The 20797-nt window shown below is 33.5% G+C and overlaps 1 protein-coding gene across 6 annotated transcripts in view; it reads left to right on the forward strand.

Annotated features, from left to right (window-relative positions):
• Positions 1-20797, forward strand: part of LOC125059562 (zwei Ig domain protein zig-8-like) — a 159462-nt gene that overhangs the window by 50753 nt on the left and 87912 nt on the right. For all 6 annotated transcript variants that reach the window (XM_047664037.1, XM_047664038.1, XM_047664039.1 and 3 more), the window contains exon 3: positions 13011-13177. In XM_047664037.1, coding sequence (XP_047519993.1) covers positions 13011-13177 — 167 coding nt within the window. The remainder of the gene's footprint in view (positions 1-13010; positions 13178-20797) is intronic.

A 20797-nucleotide genomic window follows, 5' to 3' on the forward strand; every position in this document is an offset into this window, starting at 1 on the left:
CTGAAAATGAATTTGCCAGACATTAATTCGATTGTTAAGCCTTGAATTAAAATGTAAAAGTCATGAAAAGTATTGCAGTATAATGCTTGTAGTACGAGCATAAAAAGGAATATAAAATTTGATTAAAATTAATAATCAACACTTTATTTAAATTGTCCTAATTACTAAATGTAAGTTATGAATAATTAATATTAAGTTTTCAAGTTTTTTTAGCGTATAGTGACGTCACAAAAAAGAGGCATCTTCATAATCATCATCATCATCGTCGCTGTCTTTGTCGGTGTCATTCATATCATCTTCTTGGGAACTTTCGTTATCTTCTAAAACTCTATCTCTATCTCTTAACAATCGAATTAATGTCTGGCAAATTCATTTTCAGTTTTTCTTATATTTAAATAACATAATATTAAAATTACAGACATTCTAAAATGCTTTGAAATTTTTATAAAAATAAAACTTAAAATCGCGTCTGGCACATAGTTAGCAACGTGCAAAATGTCTGGCAATAAAAAAAGTATGTCAGGTAGACGTATTTAAAAAGGAAAAATCAAAAATTACGCTTCTTAAAATGCAATGCTTCATCATACTGCAATACTTTATCATTTTAATTCAAGACTTAACAACCGAATTAATGTCTGGCAAATTCATTTTCAGTTTTCCTTATATTTAAATAACATAATATTAAAATTACAGACATTCTAAAATGCTTTGAAATTTTCATAAAAATAAAACTTAAAATCGCGTCTGGCACATAGTTAGCAACGTGCAAAATGTCTGGCAATAAAAAAAGTATGTCAGGTAGACGTATTTAAAAAGGAAAAATCAAAAATTACGCTTCTTAAAATGCAATGCTTCATCATACTGCAATACTTTATCATTTTAATTCAAGACTTAACAACCGAATTAATGTCTGGCAAATTCATTTTCAGTTTTCCTTATATTTAAATAACATAATATTAAAATTACAGACATTCTAAAATGCTTTGAAATTTTCATAAAAATAAAACTTAAAATCGCGTCTGGCACATAGTTAGCAACGTGAAAAATGTCTGGCAATAAAAAAAGTATGTCAGGTAGACGTATTTAAAAACGAAAAATTAAAAATTACGCTTCTTAAAATGCTTTTAAAATCCAGGATTTTTACCTGCACAGATAGGATGCGCACTAATGAACGCAACCACTACCGCCAGCCAGATTGCCCAGACTCTAACCGGAAGTGCAAGAAGGAAGACATATCACAAAATCAGCTGACCTGAAATTCTTTCTCGAAAACGTTGCTACCTCCCGTACTACTACGTTTGAATGCGGAAGGCCCTGACAGTCTCCTTTTTGAAGTGAAAACTTCTTTAGCGGCGTTGTACACTCTTTTTGGAATGGGTAAAAAATGTTAAACTCGCGTCAGGACACGTGACCTGATCGAAAATAAGACGGATGGAGAGTAGACAGCTGGCGCGGCGTATTTAATGTAATATAAATTGTCATGTTTGTGTACGATAGCGCAATAAATAAATATTGTATTCTACCACATAAATGTTAGTTCTTTTATACTGATAATAATTAAAGCAATACGTGTAAAATTATTCCCTAACCATTCCAAAATATCAAAAATGCACAACGTTTCAAGTTTTCACTTCTGCCGGCACTCCCGGAGTGCAACCCGTCGTTTTTTTTCTATCCTAGATCTTAAAGGTCTATATCCAGTTTGGGTATGGTATTGGTTTGGGGTCTAACCTTTCTTCTTTAGCAATTAGTCAGCACGATACAAATGAACTGACATATGACCACGAGTTACGTCCAGTGACCGCTTTAAAGAGATTACAACAAATCCTTACAAAGCGACCGTCAATCACTCATGCTTCTAAGTATAGCTGCTAAACGAGAACCATAAGTCGCATATATTATTTGAAATGTTGGTCTTGTTAATGTAAATATAAAATTGGGTATATATAATAATTCTTTTGAAAGCTTACTCTTAGTTATCTAAAACTCAACGGCTGAAACGAGATTTAGGCTAAAATCAGTTAGCACATAGTTAAGGCTGTTACGGAGAAATTCCGGCATTCCAATTTACCTATGTAGATGAGGCCCTTTGAGCCTTTTATTACCCGCATTGAGAGCCACTCTTTGATGTAAACACTTTATATAATTACTGATTTATTTTTGATTAGATCTTTTTATTTACCGCAACAGATTTTTTATTACAAGTGTGAACATATTTATATTTAAAGGTATGTAAATCCATTTATTTAAAATGTATGTTATTATATAATCGTAAGCATAACTACAAAACCAATAGGCTAAAGCTTCTTCTAAGACTTTCCGTCCAAGAAAGTGCTGATTTTGCACAAAGAAAGTAAAATCCAATGGTCCAAAACACAGCTGGAACACTGCTCTGATTTAATCATTTAAAAAAATATAATAGAATGAAAATAATACTATTTACGATTATGTTTTTTTTTTGGAATAATAAATGTCAAATGCACATTTGAAAATAGAATAAAAAGATAATATCAATCAGATAAATCGACAAAACTCTTGTTTCAAACCAATTGTATGCTTACTTGTGATTGTCGTATCTATATATATAAAAATGAAACCCGTTTTCCGTTGTCACGACATAACATGAAAACGGCTTGACCGGTTTGTCTGATTCTTTTTTTATAATATTCCTTGAAGTACGAGGATGGTTCTTACGAGGTTCTTTAAAAAAATTGAGTGAAAAAGTCTAAAAACAACACTTTTCTATATGCCCATACAAAATATTCGTAATAATATTTAAAGGCAATTTGAACTTTAATACCATATCATAAAGTTCAGTGTGTTAGTGGAGGGGTTCCGGGAAGGTAAATTTTTATTTTTTGACATAATGTATTTGTTGTATTATCAACTTTCTTTCAAATAAAGAATCGACTGTTAGGCGGTACGATGTTCGCCAGGCCAGCTAGTAATATATAAAATATTGGAATAGCAGTTATGTCGCGGAACCCTCCACATCTCCTTGACAAACCTTGGTTTTATTACATAAACAGAATACGCATTCTACTAAGCCATATAGTAATAATGTTAATCTCATATTAATTTATAGATAGTAAAGCCAGGCCAGCCTGGAGAAGTTTCCCCATCTATAATAACTTAATATCAGCGCCCGCTTTACACTTTCATAGTAGTTTTGTTCCTCAAATGGCTTTCTGTTCATGTCTAATTTTGTGAAACTCGTATTTTAAAAAACACCTGAGTACTTAGTTTTGTAGCAATTGCCGTTCACGCTTACCTTATATTCAAACTATTATCTGATATAAAAGCATAAGCGAGAAGAATAAACGTTAGCGCTACGAAGCTCACTTTGAGGCGTAAAGTGAGTCGCAATGAAACGTAACACCGCGTTATTCTGAAACTGCTTAGTAAATTGTATGAACAATTTTATTCACACAAGAACTTAATAATCGCACACCGTCTCATTACAACAACTGAGCCGCTTTTGTCTGCAGTTAGACATTAATACGCTGCTGAATTTCCTTCCGACAACAGTAGCTGCAGTCTTCGGCGACGAGTGAAAATGCACTTTAACTTGACCTAATAAAGTCTGAAATGATTTGTTGTTTTGTTCCGCTCGCAAAGCAATTGAAATTTACATCCGTATGCGAATCCGCAGGAATTACGGCCCAAGTTATATTAGTATGAGATTGTGGGAAAGGTCTCCGTGCACTGCGGACAACTTTGTTTGTTCTTTCTGCTACTTAACTTTTTATGGCTTTAAGTACTTTTTTCGATGTAAAACTCCAAAGCGAAACCTTAATTATGACACGCTTTATATTAGCTTCACCTGTATGTATGTATGTATGTATGTATGTATGTATGTATGTAACCGACTCCTTCGGACTCGATTTTGACCCACTTTAAACGGACAGATTTTATTCAAATTTGCGCACCTGTCAAAGATCGAAGACAATGCAATAATCCGAAAAATAAAAATAAAAAAAAGTTAACTAAAAAATAAAAATAGTTTAAAAAACTAAAAAACACGCTTTTAAAGCACATCAAACTAAAAAGTGAAAAATAATTCCTAATTTAGGCTGAAAATGGTAATGAACAAAAAATACTGGTATTATTGTGAAAAGCGTGGGGCGCTCTGTGCCATATTTTTCGTCTATAGAGCAACCCACGCTTTTTCACAATAATACCAGTATTGTTCATTACCATTTTATTTTAAATAAAGAATTAAAAATAATATTTCGTTCTCTAGTTTCGGGGGTTCGCTCGCTGGGCCAGCGGAGTAAGTGAGAAATGTTATTAAGGAAGCTAAGTAATCTTCAGAGGTAGCTTCCTTACAATTTGCATCGGCAATGATTGTAGATCTCAGCACGTATTGAGTTATCTCCACAGGGAGGTAAGAGGAGGGAGGACGCAGGATATTACTCTGAATGGAAGATTTATTAATCTCACTAGTGTTTACCTGGATATTAAGCGAATGCTTTGAGCTCTAACGAGAGACCACGTTCTAAAATTGTGTCGTATTTAATAAAAAATATGTTTAAGCAACAAATACAATAATAAATAAAAGCAAAGCTATAATTAATTAAGGAAATATTTACTATTTAAAGCGCTACGTTGTTTTTAATTAGGTTCCCTAACATCGCCTGATCGCGAGTCATTAGTGCACAGTATTTTTAATTTTAACTCCATCACATGCTATGTTTAGTGTTAACCAGTTCAATTTAAATATTTGCGTGAAAAGCTTACAAGTTTTGTACTATAAATATAACGTATGACGCAAATTGAGGTATAATTGATTGGCATTTCACCTTGAAAGCCGCGTGAAACGTGATAAGAAGTATGTTGCGATGAATTTAAGACGAAAACAAAGCAAACCAGACGAAACAATGGGAAATCTATTACTTAACCCTTTTGCTTAATTCGCCTTACTTTATTTTAGTGTAGTAGCATTTTGTACAGTTTTATTCTTACCTTATGCTCCCGAAACAGACCGAAGTAGTGAGCATAGACTTGTCCAAAAATAGAGCAAATTGTAAAGAACGAATCCCAACGAATCTTATTCATCCAGAATTCATTTATCACGGAATGTAAATACGCTTCAATGAATTAACTTTTTTATTTAAAATAATTACCAACGGCTTTTCACTCAAAACTCGATATTTGATATAAAAATGTTCAATTATTTTTATTCTCTTTCAGCCTCTAGTGAAAAGAAACGGTAGAAGATTGAAGGTCATTTGATTCAATTAATGTACACACACTTGTATTTTAAAACTATTCTATTAAATCCGATTTTAATACATTTTAGAAGAATCGCTAAATTATTAACTATTATTATTATTTATTACGTTTAATTTTATATATTTTATAATTATTTATAGACTTATTATTCTATTTCAACTTCCTATTCATACAAATGTAAACCTTTATGTAACTATCAAGAATAATATGAATTTCCTGTTATAAGCATTACTATTCTAAAAACCCTTTTTTGAAGTTATGTAAAAAACACTCGTGGAACGCATCGGGCCGTGCATTCAGGCGGGTGCGACGCATCCATCATTGTCAAGTGGGCGGGCGCGGCTCATTATCTCTAGAAATAAAAGTTTAATTGCCTGTTAACTAATCCCTTACACCCCGCGTGTTGCTGATGTGGATATGATTCGGACTTTTTTATAATTACATTTCACCGAGTCTTCCTTTTTTTGCATCATTAGTCAGAACGACGTTCCGAATATTTCGCAAATGTATATACTGTCTAGTTTAACACTTCTGAAAACCTGAAGTATAAAATGTAAATTTTCTGCAACATTTGAAATTGACGTTAAAAATGTTGCTGACATTTAAATTATATTTCCTGAAATTTATAGATCGATACGACACACTCGTATTTCGAAACGTGCTCAAGTTAGAATCCGGCTTTGGGCCTGTCAAAGCGGCTTCTAATGAACTTTGCTTTTTTTATTTTCCTTTGTGACTCTTGGATGGGATGTTCCAAGTTTCTACCTTATTATGGCTTATAAAGGATGAACCTCGTGCCATGTCAAACTGATAATGAACGTGTGAATATCTTTTATAATAACATAATATCTTTCGTGATTCGTGCACCATAGTCCATTACGCGAACACGCTTCGCTCTGCGCCCTGATTGAAATGTTATGTTCGCATTTACACGGAACCACCCATTTGCCGCAACATTATTTACCGCTATTACTATATTCAAGTACGCTTATTATCAATCAATCATCTCGGGCGAATCAATAATTTGTAATGAAATTGATGTACCGGTATTTCAAACTAGTAATTCAGTTTTTCCCAATTAATAAAATTTAACAGTTATTTTGTAGCGTGTTGAAAAAAGAGAAATTGATACAGCAGCAATTCGCCTGATTTCCTACGATATCGCATCGAATGTGGAAGTAAAATAACCAATTTTCGTATTTTCTGTTTTAAAAGTTTTATTTAGACGAAGTCAGTTTATTTATTCCTCGCATCCGGAAAACATTGGAAAACACCTTTACTAAACTCCTGTTAGACTCAATTTAATCCTAGTTTTTAAAGTTTTCCTTCGCTTTGTTAAGCCAAATAAAAAGGGATTCAACAAAAAACACGTCGCTACCAAATGTTTACCAAGTTTATTCCAACAAAAACTTAAGATTTTTTTAAAAAATCTTAGAAGTTCTTAGCCTATTATTTTTACTTTATATTCAACTAGCTGACCCGGCGAACTTTGTTTCTTAAAAGCAATAAATAAGCAGATTTTGTATTTTATTAAGTTCAATTTTTATAAGAATAATAAATATAATTAAAAAAAATTAACTATTTTATTGATTCTTTGTTGGCCAGGTATTTTGGTGCATCGTTTGCACTCTTCAAGCACACAAGGTGCTTATAGATGACATTTTTTATTTAATATCAGGCGATAAATTTATAGATTTTATGTTTGTTGCGTTTTATTATACCACGTTTTATTTCTCGTCCCACTGAAACAGCATAAAAAGTTCTATATCTGTCTCCTGGCTCTAAGCTACCTCCCCACTAATTTTCAACCAAATCAGTTCAGCCGTTTTTGAGTTATAAATAGTGTAACTAACACGACATTCTTTACTTATATAGATAATTAATATAACTCAAAATTGGTTGGTTTGAGGTTAACAATCCGACAAATATTTAATTTTTGCATGAACATATACACAGATACAGAGATACAATACTTAAATGTACGTTTTCAAACACATGGTATGTGTAAATGATAATTTAAAACTTCTTTAGAAAAAATATTTTACCAAGCAACTCATAAATATTTTCTAGTTTGTAACGTTATCTTTGAACAATAAAACGAGAAGTATGATTTGTGACTCGTCGACAGCTCACTAGGGCCGCTTGCGCCAATAGACTCGCTGACAGATTTACTGCTAACCATTAGACAACAAACAGACGGACAGATGACTGATATTAACAACAGACTTATAACGTGAGCTCTATATACACAACACGTGTCCATGTTCGGTATTGTTAAACCATTTAACCATCCAAACACACAATATAATACCCGGACTACACAAAACCTGTTACAATGTATCTGCAATATCTAAGTACAACAACAACCTCTTTAGGTATCGGCCTCAGATTTCTGAATCTGTTTCATCATCATTTTTAAATCTAATAGGCAAGTAGGTGATCAGCTTCCAGTGCCTGACTCACGCCATCGACTTTTTGGGTCTAAGACATGTCGTTTTCCACACGATGTTTTCCTTCACCGTTCGAGCAAACGTTAAATGCGCACATAGAAAGTCCATTGGTGCACAGCCGGGGATCGAACCTACGACCTCAAGTATGATAGTCGCACGCTGAAGCCACGAGGCCAACACTGCTCTAGCTAGCTGAATAAGTTAGTTAAATATTTTAATTCATATAACGTTATATGAATACGAGCATATTTAATGAATAATGCATTTCCAATGAAATGGTGCGAAACTGATCAATGCGTCATAAATAGTCCACCCAATTGAACAATCACATTATGAGGCTCCTGCCTCATCGTAATAATATAACAATGGTTAATTTGGCACCACGCTTATTGATAACGCGATATGAATTACAAATATGTCAAAGTTTTTAACTTTTTTTCTTCCTGGATGATAATATAATAAAGAAATGCAATCCTAGGCCAATATCCATGTAGAGCTGTTACGACACTGGTTAATTAATATACGTGTTGTTCTCATACGATTTTGCCTCAGTCACGAGGTTTTATATCCACTCGATGCAATGAAATCAAGCCGAAATGCCCTTACTTCGATTTATAGCCGAAGTATACTAGGTTAATCGTTTTTTCGATAGCCTTCTCAAGAACGTCACTTCCCATACTCACTTTATCACTCTTGTTCTCTCATTCGTGTCAATGTGCTCTTTCGTTGACAAATGCTACGTCTGCAACTTTAAGCCTGTGTGCCTAAAATCTATTCTCGTGTAACACGTTGTCTGTTCTTTCATTTGTTTTATCCACATTCGCAATAGTTCCTGTGCAGAAGAGAATAAGTCCTCTTTTGCGATAACCGATAAAATTGGAGCCTCGCGTAGCCAATTAAGAGAACATCCATCATGGCTAGGCCACTGATAGGGGATTGATTAAGTTAGGACGTTGTCATTTTTTGGGAACATCGCTGATCGAAAATTGGCGTAATTAAGAATAAATCACGTAGTCGTGGACCAACGTACAATTTTGATTTAACTAAAAATTATATTTGGAATTTTTTACTGCAATAATACGGTATTTTACTTCTACTTTAATTACAACGAATTTAACGTTACTATAAAACGTCTTAAACGGATATATCTAAATGTGTGATCATCTGTTTATTATTACAAATATATACATAAAAATATTTGACATGAAATAGAATATGTATTTTTACAAATAGCGGCGTATGATTAAATTGTCAACAGTTGATAATTATTTTTCCGCTTTATTCGAAGCTTTTTAACAAACGTATATAGACAAGTGAGCTGTAAATAAAAAAATATCACTATTTTTTAAGCCGGCTTTAATGAAAAGTATTATTCATGCTACCCCTGATCTCAATTCATATTCATTATTGGCGAGATGTTTTTGAATTTTAGTAATAATTACATTATTTTTTTAGCCTTAATTTAATGCCAATTAAATATTATCTAATTGTTACATATAAGCGCGAACTGTGGACTCCCATTCATTTTTGTCATACAATAGTCATAGCAGTAATTCTCGACTGGATGTTACCATTAGTAATGCACCCTACATCTCGATGCCTTTGTTTCCCTTCTGCAATAAATTTGCGACAATTCAAGAATTCCTCGACGAAACTCCATTATTTACGAGATTTTTCACTTGATACTAAACGCGAATAATAACCTCATTTATATGCGGAGCTAACGTACCAAGAATCACGTCTAATTATGAATTCGTTGGCTAAGATTTAAGCATCCTTAATTATCTTAAGTCTGTTCAAACACAAATTATTCGCAAAGTTCCACGTGCCGGGACGTATAAGGATTAGCGCTTCACTAAGCCAAATGGCTCGACTAATATGAGTACTTTCCTACACTTTACAATGCACATCTGTCATTGTTAATGCTTAAGCCCACTACCGCCTCGCTGCACATTGTATGCGCCGCCTGCACTAAGACGCCAACGTTTGCCATTTACACACGATTATCGCCCTACTTCATTATGTTTTACACCGAACTCACAAAGAAGTAAGTTGTTTGGAAATCCTGAAACGTGAATTATTATGAGATGATGCTACAGCTAACAACTAACCTTTAAACCAAAAAAAATATATAGGAACTATATAAAACGCAAGGAGTAAAAACTTTGATAATATATGCATAGGAAATTAGTGGTTTTAGTTTGCCTTTGACGCTAGAGGATACCACACACTTAAGCCATGAACTTAGAATTATTTATTGAAAGCTCAGTATCTATTTACGGGGGAAATGTAAATAGCCCTTGAGTGGAGTTATGATCGATGCGTCGCACTTTCGATGACATTTACTAAGTGAACCCAATTTGTCTTTTGGTTGTAACCACTCAACCCTATGATTAACGAGGCTCCGATGTGTTACAACAAATCAATAGATGGTCCACACCATTTTTAATTAGCTAAACGCAACTTCTCATGTAGTGTATCAATTCTTGTAACAACAAATCTACAGATACATAATTTTAGTGGCGTGTCTACGTCATCATTTCTAACAATCCATCCAACCTAGAGATCCACCAAGGAGATACCCCCTTCTTTAGATTACTATTCATTTAATTATCATCCCAAGCGAGGCAGACAATCATAAATATTTGCTAAAATAAGTAATAATATGACTGTAACTATACTTGTTCTCATCGTATAATATTAGTAAAAATAAAACAAATATTAGTAAAACCATTTTGGAGCTGGAAGGTTCCGAAACTTAATTGTTACAACTGGTAATATTGGTGCGTATATATCTATCGTATGCGAATGAATTGAGTTTGTTAGCTTCTAGGAAAAATAGGGTTGCACAAAATTATGTTATTTAAAGTAATTAAGGCTTTGCACACAGCTAAACAATTTTGTGATCATAACATTAAGATCCTATGTTAATAATTCAAGATGCATGTCCTCAAATAGCAGTTTATGAAATTAGCTTTGTAATGGCCGAGATAAGAGTCACTTGCGTCAACTCAGACCAGCACTTAATTGTAAATGCTAAGTACGACTAAAGTGCCGTCTGAATGTTCACACAATTGCGGATAATCAACGCATAATGCCTTATTATTGTGGTTAACATCGTTGGATTCTTGAGAAATAACTATTGCTATGAATTATATCCTACGTAGCTAAACTCTTCAAATATATTAGCTAACAAACGGCTCAAATATTAGTCTTTCCTTTAACTTCCATTTATTCTATGTCTATGTCTAACTTCCATTTTGTTCCCTTTGGAGTAGAGACTCTTGGGCCGTAGGGTTTAAGTGCACAGGTGCTAATTAAAGATTTAAGTTGGCGCCTGGTAGTACCGGTGACCACAGAGCTGGTGCTTTACTCGCTCTTATATATTATATTTTTATAAAACGAAAGCTAAAAGCTAATCATACACAACGAGCACATTAACCAATTACATACCTCGCCTACCTCACTACATATAAACTGTAACAATACATAATTACTAAATCAGTCTTATTACACCGTATTTCCCTGTTGGGTTAACAGCACTCTTCTGTTTCTTTTCATCAAAGCGTTAGTAAAATAGTGAAATAACACTGATTGAGTGTTTATGAATAAAGCGTTTGACTAGACACGGCTTCATAAAATACATAGATATCAGATTTTTACTTTGGTAACGTCTTTCGTATGCGTGCCAAAGCAAGACAAACACATGCAACATACATAGCCATAATAAAACTAATTTTACTTTAATTGTCTTTAGTAAGCCATAATTTTTCTAAGTAAGAAACTTGTAAGTAAGTAATAAAAACATTAAATAGCACGTTTCTTCTTATAACTGAGCAATTTAACTTAAAATGTTACATCAGTGAAGAATTAGACTCCCCTAATATTTCAGATGTTACTACAGATCACCAAGAGGAACATCTGTCTATATGCTATTATATTATATATTATATTATCAAAATAACATTACGAATGTTTAGCTCTTTAATATCATATTTTAACTTAAATTTAGTGTAAATCATAATATTATTGCATCGATAATTAAGATAATTATCTCATGAGATTTAAAACGTTAAAAAGACTTTCAATATCGTTACCCTTGTATCTTATACCCTTACTATTAATTTATTCATATTAGCTAGTCGTATTTACCAAAAATTATTGCTACTTTTTAACTATTGGTTTTAACAATATTGATAATAATACTAGTGGTTTATTTGATTGGTCTAAAGATGCTTTTGCTAGGTTGCTAGATCTACAAATTAACACACTATCTGATAGTTCTGTAGTAATAGTACAGAACTATCAGATAGTGTGTTAATTGGTCGATATTAATGGAGTTAATTTAGTTAAAGTTTTAGGAGTTACTTTAAACCTTTGAAACCTAAACACAATCAATATTAAAGTAATCTTTGACACTCGTTCCTATGACTGCCTCTAGACTGGACTCTAGAGTCGAAGCAGGTTCGGTCGCAGAACGAGTACACCAAAATGTCACGAATCTTGTATATCACAAATTCAGATTCCTATATAGATTGCTATAAATACAGGAACTCAGGCCTTCAGTTCAATTGAGCAAAATTCCTATCGTTCTTTAACAGTTACTACTACTGACCTTCCTTTCGCCACGCGTTATCTTTGAAGACTTTCCTGTACCATTATTTAGGTGCAACCCTCGTTCCTCTGACTCCTCCTCTGATGCCTAGGTTTTCATAAATCTTGTATCTAAGACCTTTCTCAGTATTCTAATAAAAAATCTTAATAGGCACACCAACAGACACTTCAAACTTGTTGCGTCAAGGGCTACAGCAAAGTTGAAGGTGATCAATAGGACAGCCATATTGCAAGATGGAATCCAATTTTTATGTATAAGTAGCTATTAAATCGTCGGATCGGAAAAGTTTAATCATAAAAACGTTTAGAGATCCTTCCGTCCCAATGTCGACCGATCGAATATCACCATAAATGTATACAAATAATTTAGCGTTTGTCAAATTGATAGAAAAATAGCCCTTATTAGTTAGTACGCTTAAGTGTTTTGATTTTAACAGTCAATTCGTCCAAATTAAATAGATCTAGTCTTGAATTTAGTTAAACAAACATTTTATGCGACATGAAACGATCATTTTCTTTTTTAATTAATAAATAATATGCAAGTATAGAATAACGCAACAAACAGCGTGTTTCAGACTCAGACTGGCCTGGGAGTCTGAAACGCGCGGTTAACAAATTGCTGGAACATGCCACACCTTCATACTTTTACTCTGACAAAACGTTTGAATATATATGAACCCGACAGGTTTAAGTAAATTTGGCAATTTTCAGGAGCGTGCGACGTAGCAGGCGGTGCGGGGTCAGTAAACTCTTTGCCGGCAGCCGGAAGCGCACGACTGGCGCCATCTTTTGACGCTGCCACGCCGAAGAACGTTACGGCTCTCGTCGGGAAATCCGCTTACCTCAGCTGCCGTGTCAGAAATCTTGGGAATAGAACGGTAAGTACTAATACGTAAAATGTCTTGGAAAATTTTAAGTTTTATTTCAGAAAATTTTTTCTCTGTAAACACAGTCTACCCGGGCCTACAAATATACATGACAGGTACCATATTGTAGCGAAAAGGAAACCCTTTGGGACCCCGCTACAATCCTATTTCGAAGACGAAAGGTTCTTTGTTGAGTCTCCTTCAATAGGAATACTTTGGTTGAAACCAATTATATGAAGCGCAAAATGCGTTAAAATTTAATACTTACACACTCACTGAGTAGTGTACTCAATATAATTAAATTCGCTATTCTTATAATTAATATCCACGTAAATTTGAATATTCGTTATAATGCTGGAAGCCTCGTAAAACTATGAAAATGCGAATGATTTACAATAGGTATAAAATCGACATAGACAGCAATATGTTTCAGTCACCGCTGCTCCATAAACTAGGAATGCAATAAACCGCTGCAACAATAGGTGACCCACTTCCACAAAAAAATTGGCATTCGCCTCTCACTTTGAGCAAGAGTTTGGCAAGCCAGCTCCGAACTCGTAAGTTATTTTGTCGTATTAACAGTTTATGTTACCATGCTCGAAATGAACTCGAATTAAGATAATAACATGCCAATTGCCCTTTCGCGATTTCGCTCTAAGTGCTTAACGACTTTGCATCTTGTCGTACGTTCGTTCGTACTTGTAATCATACACGTTCAATGAGCATATCTCTACCATACAGTATTTTTAAATCTGTTTCAGACTCAGTTAATATTCACTTATTATAGTTTTATAATTAAATATACCTATCTAAAAACTTTAGTTGGTAGGAATTTGGTAGAAGAGCAAGTTTTGGTCTTTGACCGGTTCTGCAGGTTTATATTTGTAAAGTCCGTGGATCGCATAGCATAACAAAACGTGAAAAGTTGTAGCTATTCATTGCGAAAGTAATTAAAAATTTCTTTAGCTGGTATCAAAATAAAATGTATGTCAAGCACTCAAGATATAAAAAATGTAGGTTAACATAATAAAACTCGAGCAAATATAATCGTGTCAATTTCGCAAACACACTGCAATTAAAAAACAAAACAACTCTATCACAGTTTTTGTGAAAGCAACGGAGTGGTTGGAGTGACGAGTGGAGGCAGTAGGAAGCTCGCTCACAATATTTGAACTTGTTATTAAATTTTTTGTAGAGCGGTATGTTCACCTCGCCACCTCATTTATGGAGTAAAGAAACTATTTTCCACATGAGAAACTCAGTGCGGCACAACGTAACAGAAAATAAAAATTCATAGAACGCAGCCTAGACCTAGCTTTAATGAGCTAAGAAACATTAAAGTTATTCTAGAAAAGTCTTTTTAAAAGTACATATTTTTAAAACGCAGGTATTGAAGAAGTGCACTTTATGTGATCTTCATTTAAAATATTTTGTAATTAAAAAATTAAAGCATTTCCCAACTGTCTAAGTCTATTGAAAATATAATTATGGCGCTATCATCGGCAACTTGATACAAAAATAGTTTCATAATTATTTTAATTGGAGAATGCATTCTTTCTAATGGTAAATTCACAATAGCGAGGAGTAATTTGAATTCCGACACTGGCACTTAGCGCAGAGATGTCTAAACGCATATCGGCTGAAGTGGGTGTTTTGTGCGTGAAATAATGGCGTTGATGGAGTGGTACGTGATTCAGCAAGCGTGCAACGGCAAAGGGTGTCTCGACTCTAATGTTTTTGTCTTTGAACACGCGCTGAATCGACTTTCAGTTCGCAGGTTGGCTCTGGTGCTGAAAAGTGAGTTTGAGTTTTTTTAGTATTGTTAAGAGCTATTCAAAGTGTGTTTTTATTATTTATTTATTTATTTGGGAAACAAAACAGATACCTCTATACAATAAAAAAAGTTAAAAAATAAACACATTGAACGTATCCACAAAAAGTTTCACTAATAAAAAATATAATACTTTATTTATAAATCTGGAGAACGACAAACATACTAGTAGCTATAATTAGGAAGAAACATACAAGGAGTAGGACATTAATAGTTGTTTTAAATTATTTTTAAATGAAGCAGTAGTATAGGTAGTCTCAGTTAGAAAGTATCAGTTTGTAAGGTTTTATTAAAAACAGCAAAATAATCGTTTAGGTTTTGTCATATATTGTCTTTATTTATCTTTTATATAAATAATATCTATAAATAAATTTATATTCAATGTTACGTCGTGGACTAACTAACCTTATTTCACATTCTCTCGTCAACTGGAATAATATTTTATGTTTTTTAATTAAGAAACAGTAAGTTTGGCTGTTAATGGCTCAGAGCGGACCAGACCCTCCAACTTAAAGCGGGCTAACTTTATCCGGAAATTTTGTATGTGACAAGAGAAACATAAACAGAAACTTTTTGTGTTATTATTTTTCTCTTTAAACTCAACATTTACTTTAAAAATAAGAAAATAGTCAAATCTACAAAACCTCAAAAATGCCGTTTTTCCCAATTGAGTATATCAATATTAATTTAAAGTCTTTCAACTACAGGAAAAATATTGTCTTTTACGGGTCGCTTTGACCTCCATATTTACATTTGTACACTTCAATTATTCAGCTCAGAGTTAAAAAATAAATTCTAACTGCTGTCAATTTGTAAAAAGAAGAATGTTTGTATTTAAGGCCAATATGCTATGTACATCTATTTAAAATCCATTCATCAACATTATATAAGTGATTAGCTGAGATTCAGAGCGCAGTGAAAATAAATGAAGGTTAGGTCGCGGGCGTTGTGACGTAAACTCGTATAATGATTTGAGACTGGAGTTCTTACACGGAGGCATTTGTTGATGGTAATCACCCCGTGAATATTCATGAGAGCCTGTTTACCCGCCTGCTTTTGTGGCTAATGCTTTCGTTTCACCACACAAACGTGTCGAGCTTTGTTCTTAAGTTCTAATGGATTTTTTATAATTTAATTTATTGTGTTTGTTTTAAATTAATAAACTCAAACTCAAAATATCTTTATTCATATAGGTAAACAAGTACACTTATGAATCGTCAAAAAGAAGTTAAATTAAATGTAAATTTACATTTACTACCAGTTCACAAGTCAAGGGCGTAGAGCTGGTAAGAAGAACTGCCAAAAATACGTATTAATATTTATTTATTAATATAGTATTGATTTCGTATAGATGGAAAAACGTACCAGCTAATCTACTAGTGTAAAACACATACAACTTTACTATTTAATAAATGCGTGGTACATTAAAGATCATACAATCAATATTACAATTATATAGCAAAAATGTAAATGGTATATGTCAAACTTAATTTTGTCTTCAAACCTTAAGTATTATATTTATACAGGTCATAATAATATTGTGCTTCCGTGTATGTTTTGGGGCTCGCAAAGGTGTTCTTAGCCAAGTGATAAAGATGATTTATTATTTTTAATTATACAGCGCAAGTTAACTCGTTAACCCTGGCGCTGCCGAGTAATCATATTACAAAAGGTTAATTTTCATTCGTCTCTTTAAATCATCAAACGTGTTAGATGTTGCGGTAAAACGAATTGTACCTACTACGAGTTTTATTTATATTTTGTGACTCTTTAATTTTTTTGCAGTAACCAATTTTTTGTGGAAAAAGTCCTTCATTATAATAAACTAACGGCCCGTCCCGGCTTCGCTTGGGTGGACATTAATTTTTTAAACATTTTTTGTAGATATTGATGTTCTTTAATATTGTGGAACATTTTTTGTTCAATCGTTTTTGCAGCGCACGCGATGAAAGATATTTTATACGCATTTCTTTACACCTTGGGTAACATTATTGTAATATTTGTAGGGATCCTTATTTTTTCTTGCAATTCAAATGTGTGTTCAAGTGGATTTGAGAATGGTTCAGATTATTTAGCTTTTTTTTAAAATCAAGTCTAGACAAATCATTTATTTCAATTAGACCACCTAAAATGGCACTTTTGAACGTCGTATAAAATATAAAGATCATTCTAGTTGCCCCTTCCAAAATGTAGTTTCGTGTGAAGAAGAATGGACACGAAACTCCACAATTACTCTTTTAAAATAGGCTTACAATATTTTGTAAACATTAGTTAAATAATTATATGTGAAGACAATGTATTCCCAGAACAAAACTACCATACTTAAAAAAAAATAGTAGGATACATGTTCCTCACATATTTACAAATATCGAAACCGTAGAATATTATACATTAAAGAGTAATAAAAAAATATTGGTTGTTTGTAAAGTAGGTTTACGATCGAGATGTTTACGTGATAACGTCTTATTGGTGATATAAGTTTTTGGGAAGTAAGGAATTAATGAAGATAACAATTTTTTCAAATTTTAAATTACATCTAAAACGATAGATTGATGATAAATTTCGGGTGTAAAATGACAAGTTTACTTATTCGACTATGATATACATTTTTCTTCATACATTCACGGAATGACTGGCAGCGCTCGAGATGAGACGGGAGATCGGTCCGTCTCTCTCTCGTTATACCTGCGATCGCGCTCGTGAGGTTTTGGTGTGACACAAGTTTCTGAACATGTCACCCGACTAAAACGATTTTAAAGACGTTATCACGTCAAAATAAAAATAAACACAATGAAACAGTGTGTAAGATAAAAATAAAATAATTACATTTAGCAGTATTATAAAAAAAAAATTGGAGGCTCTATGATTGTCCCATGGAGCAAGACCAGCATGTCTCAAGCATTCTTATCTTGAATATAATCATCTAATTTGTAATATGCTTGTTTACAAAGAGACTTTAAATAAAACATTGAAATTTTCGTTCATTTAGTTTTAATATGTCACAAGGTATTTTATTGTAACATTTTACACAGTACCCCATAAATGACGTTTGAACTTTGGCTAATCTGAAAAATGGTTGAGTTTTTTTACCTTTATTTGTAGTACTTAAATTATGTCTATCACTTATTTTTAATTTGAAATGTTTTATTACGTACGTGTGTCGGATCCTATCTTATGTATAAAAAAGCGACATTTGTCCACACTAATGGCCAATGTTTTGATTACAATGAAAAGTTTGAATGACCTTAATAAAGTTAAAAATGTATTTAAACTGCTTTGACTAGCTATCCTACATTGGCCTCTGCAAACAAAGTTGTGGAATGACATTACCATAACCGTTCCGAGTTATGTCTCCCCCTCCCGTCATTGTATTGTTTGGGAATTAAGTTTTATTGAGCACTGCAGGGAAATAATTTGGTCTATCGTGTTCCGCTGTAGCCTGAAGGGTGCTCCACAGTTTTCAGCTTTACGTCAAACTTTTATGACATTTTAACTAGCATCAGAGTCAATTTGTCAAAATAAGATTTTCAATACGAAATAAATACGAGTATATACAATTAAAAGACGATTTTTCTAGTATATTTCTAATTTAACTTTTTCTTATTTCTCAAGTTTGGTCTCAAGAGATCTGGCGTTTGAACCCCGGTTGTGCTCTGTTAAAGCATCATGACTGAGAACTGTGTTGGTGTTGGCCTAGTGGCTTCAGCGTGCGACTCTAATACCTGAGGTCGTAGGTTCGATCCCCGGCTGTGCACCAATAGACTTTCTCTCAATGTGCACATTTAACATTTTCTCGAACGGTGAAGGAAAACATCGTGAGGAAACCGATTTTTTTTGTCTTAGACCCAAAAAGTCGACGGTGTGTGTCAGGCACTGGAGGCTGATCACCTACTTGCTTATTAGATTAAAAAATGGTCATGAAACAGATTCCAAAATCTGAGGCCAAGACCTAAAGAGGTTGTAGCGCCACTGATTTATTTATTTTTGACTGAGAACTAAACATTTAGATATTGTATTAGGGACACTAAAAGGAATTATAATAATTTAAAAAATCTTCACCGATTCTAATGCAAGTGTTTGTCGGCGACCCATAAAGCGCTGCTGTATTATTTATTATTAAAATTTAAAATACTCCAACACGCGCCTACATGAACATGATAGGTGAATATCAGAGGCAGATACTCGCAACACGGTTGACCAGAAATCATTGATAAATCGTTTGGCGGTTGAGTTTGTGTAAATCGAATGCAGTTCATTCGGTTTGCAACGCGATCGGTACGAGTAGCGAGCTGGCCGCTCTCCAAAATAGCGTTTTTGCTGTTTATTGTAAATAAACATCGTAGAAAATTCCACTGAAAGTTTACTAAGCCTTTTCAGCCGATTTGGCGAAAGTTTGCCAATGTTTACAGCAAACGCTTCTGGCTGTCTCTTCGGTGCTTTGTTTTTTTAACATTAACAATATAAGACCTCTTTAAGCCTTATAAACCTACCTAACTAATAAAATACAATAAACAAATTGATGGAAACAAAAGGCAAATCGTCATTCTTTCTGGCACCGAAAAGAGCCGAACAAACATTTTAAATACAAATATAAGTCAAATAAAATTCTCGATTCATGCTAATTCAATAAAAACACAATTACTGAGATTTTTCCGAGCGGCAATTCGTTTCGATCTGTCATCAGTTTTATAACTAAGCCAATAAAGGCGAAAGTTGCGTGCGACAAACAGACAAGTCGTTTATGGGTTTTATTGAATGCGCTGAGATTACAATAACTTGAGACGAGGATGATTTATCGGCGCACGCGGAATTCGACTTTATTGTTGTTTTCTTTAATACTTTCGCTTCGAGTTGTCGAGTTAAAAGATTCAACTCTATGTGGAATTTCCATGTAAGATGTCTTTTAGAAGCTCAATCGTTTTCGAATAAAATATTCGGATTTTTCATGTTAATAAAACACGCTGTGATAAAAGGCACTCGTATATATTTGAGAAAAGAGATTAGCACCATAAAGTCGAGATAAAGGCTAAAACATGTAAGCAGTGTCTTGTTACGCCCTTGTGAAGCAACGAGTCGAAGAAATAAGATCATTATCTTTAGAAAAAGACCCTTTGTCCGCGACGTATGAACTGAAAAAAAATGCGATTGAGTTAGGCTAGTAACAGTTTTTATGTGATTACATGGAAAAGGGAGATTTTCACGCATTAGTTCTTTTAAAATTGATAAGTCTTAGCTAGTAGATATACACAAATAGTAGAAAAGGAATAACACTTCACGTCAATTGTAAAAAATTGTAAAATAGTTCTGATTCAGATATTTCAATACGACTGAGTCCGCTATTTTATTTTTGTTTTATGTTTAACGAGTTCCTTTCTCGTCTTACCTTTAAAAAGGGCTGAAAAACCACAATGACTGTACATACGAGGCATAGGCTACCACCGACCGGCGAAGACTGCTAAGCGGCTTATCAAACAGCTTTCATTTCAACTTTATTACGCTCGGGTTCTAATTCGCTTTCCTTTGGTGTTATTTTTGTTAATGGAATGCTTTATTCAATTTTCTTTCCTTTCCAAACTTTTTCCTCTTTTAAATTTTGGTAAAATATTGAAGTTTGTTTGGAATTGTTTTAAAGTGGCTTGTCATTGAATCAATAACGAAAAGATGTTTGGCTCCTTTAACAATTGCAATCGATGGAATCGCTAAAACTTGTTAAACACGCGGATGCTCTTGACTTGGTCCGTGTGTAATTAAGTACGCTATTTCCAAAGTTGAATAGCTTATAAGAGGACGTTATTGTGCTA

This window comes from Pieris napi, chromosome 20 (genome assembly GCF_905475465.1).
Source record: "Pieris napi chromosome 20, ilPieNapi1.2, whole genome shotgun sequence".
NCBI lineage: Eukaryota > Metazoa > Arthropoda > Insecta > Lepidoptera > Pieridae > Pieris > Pieris napi.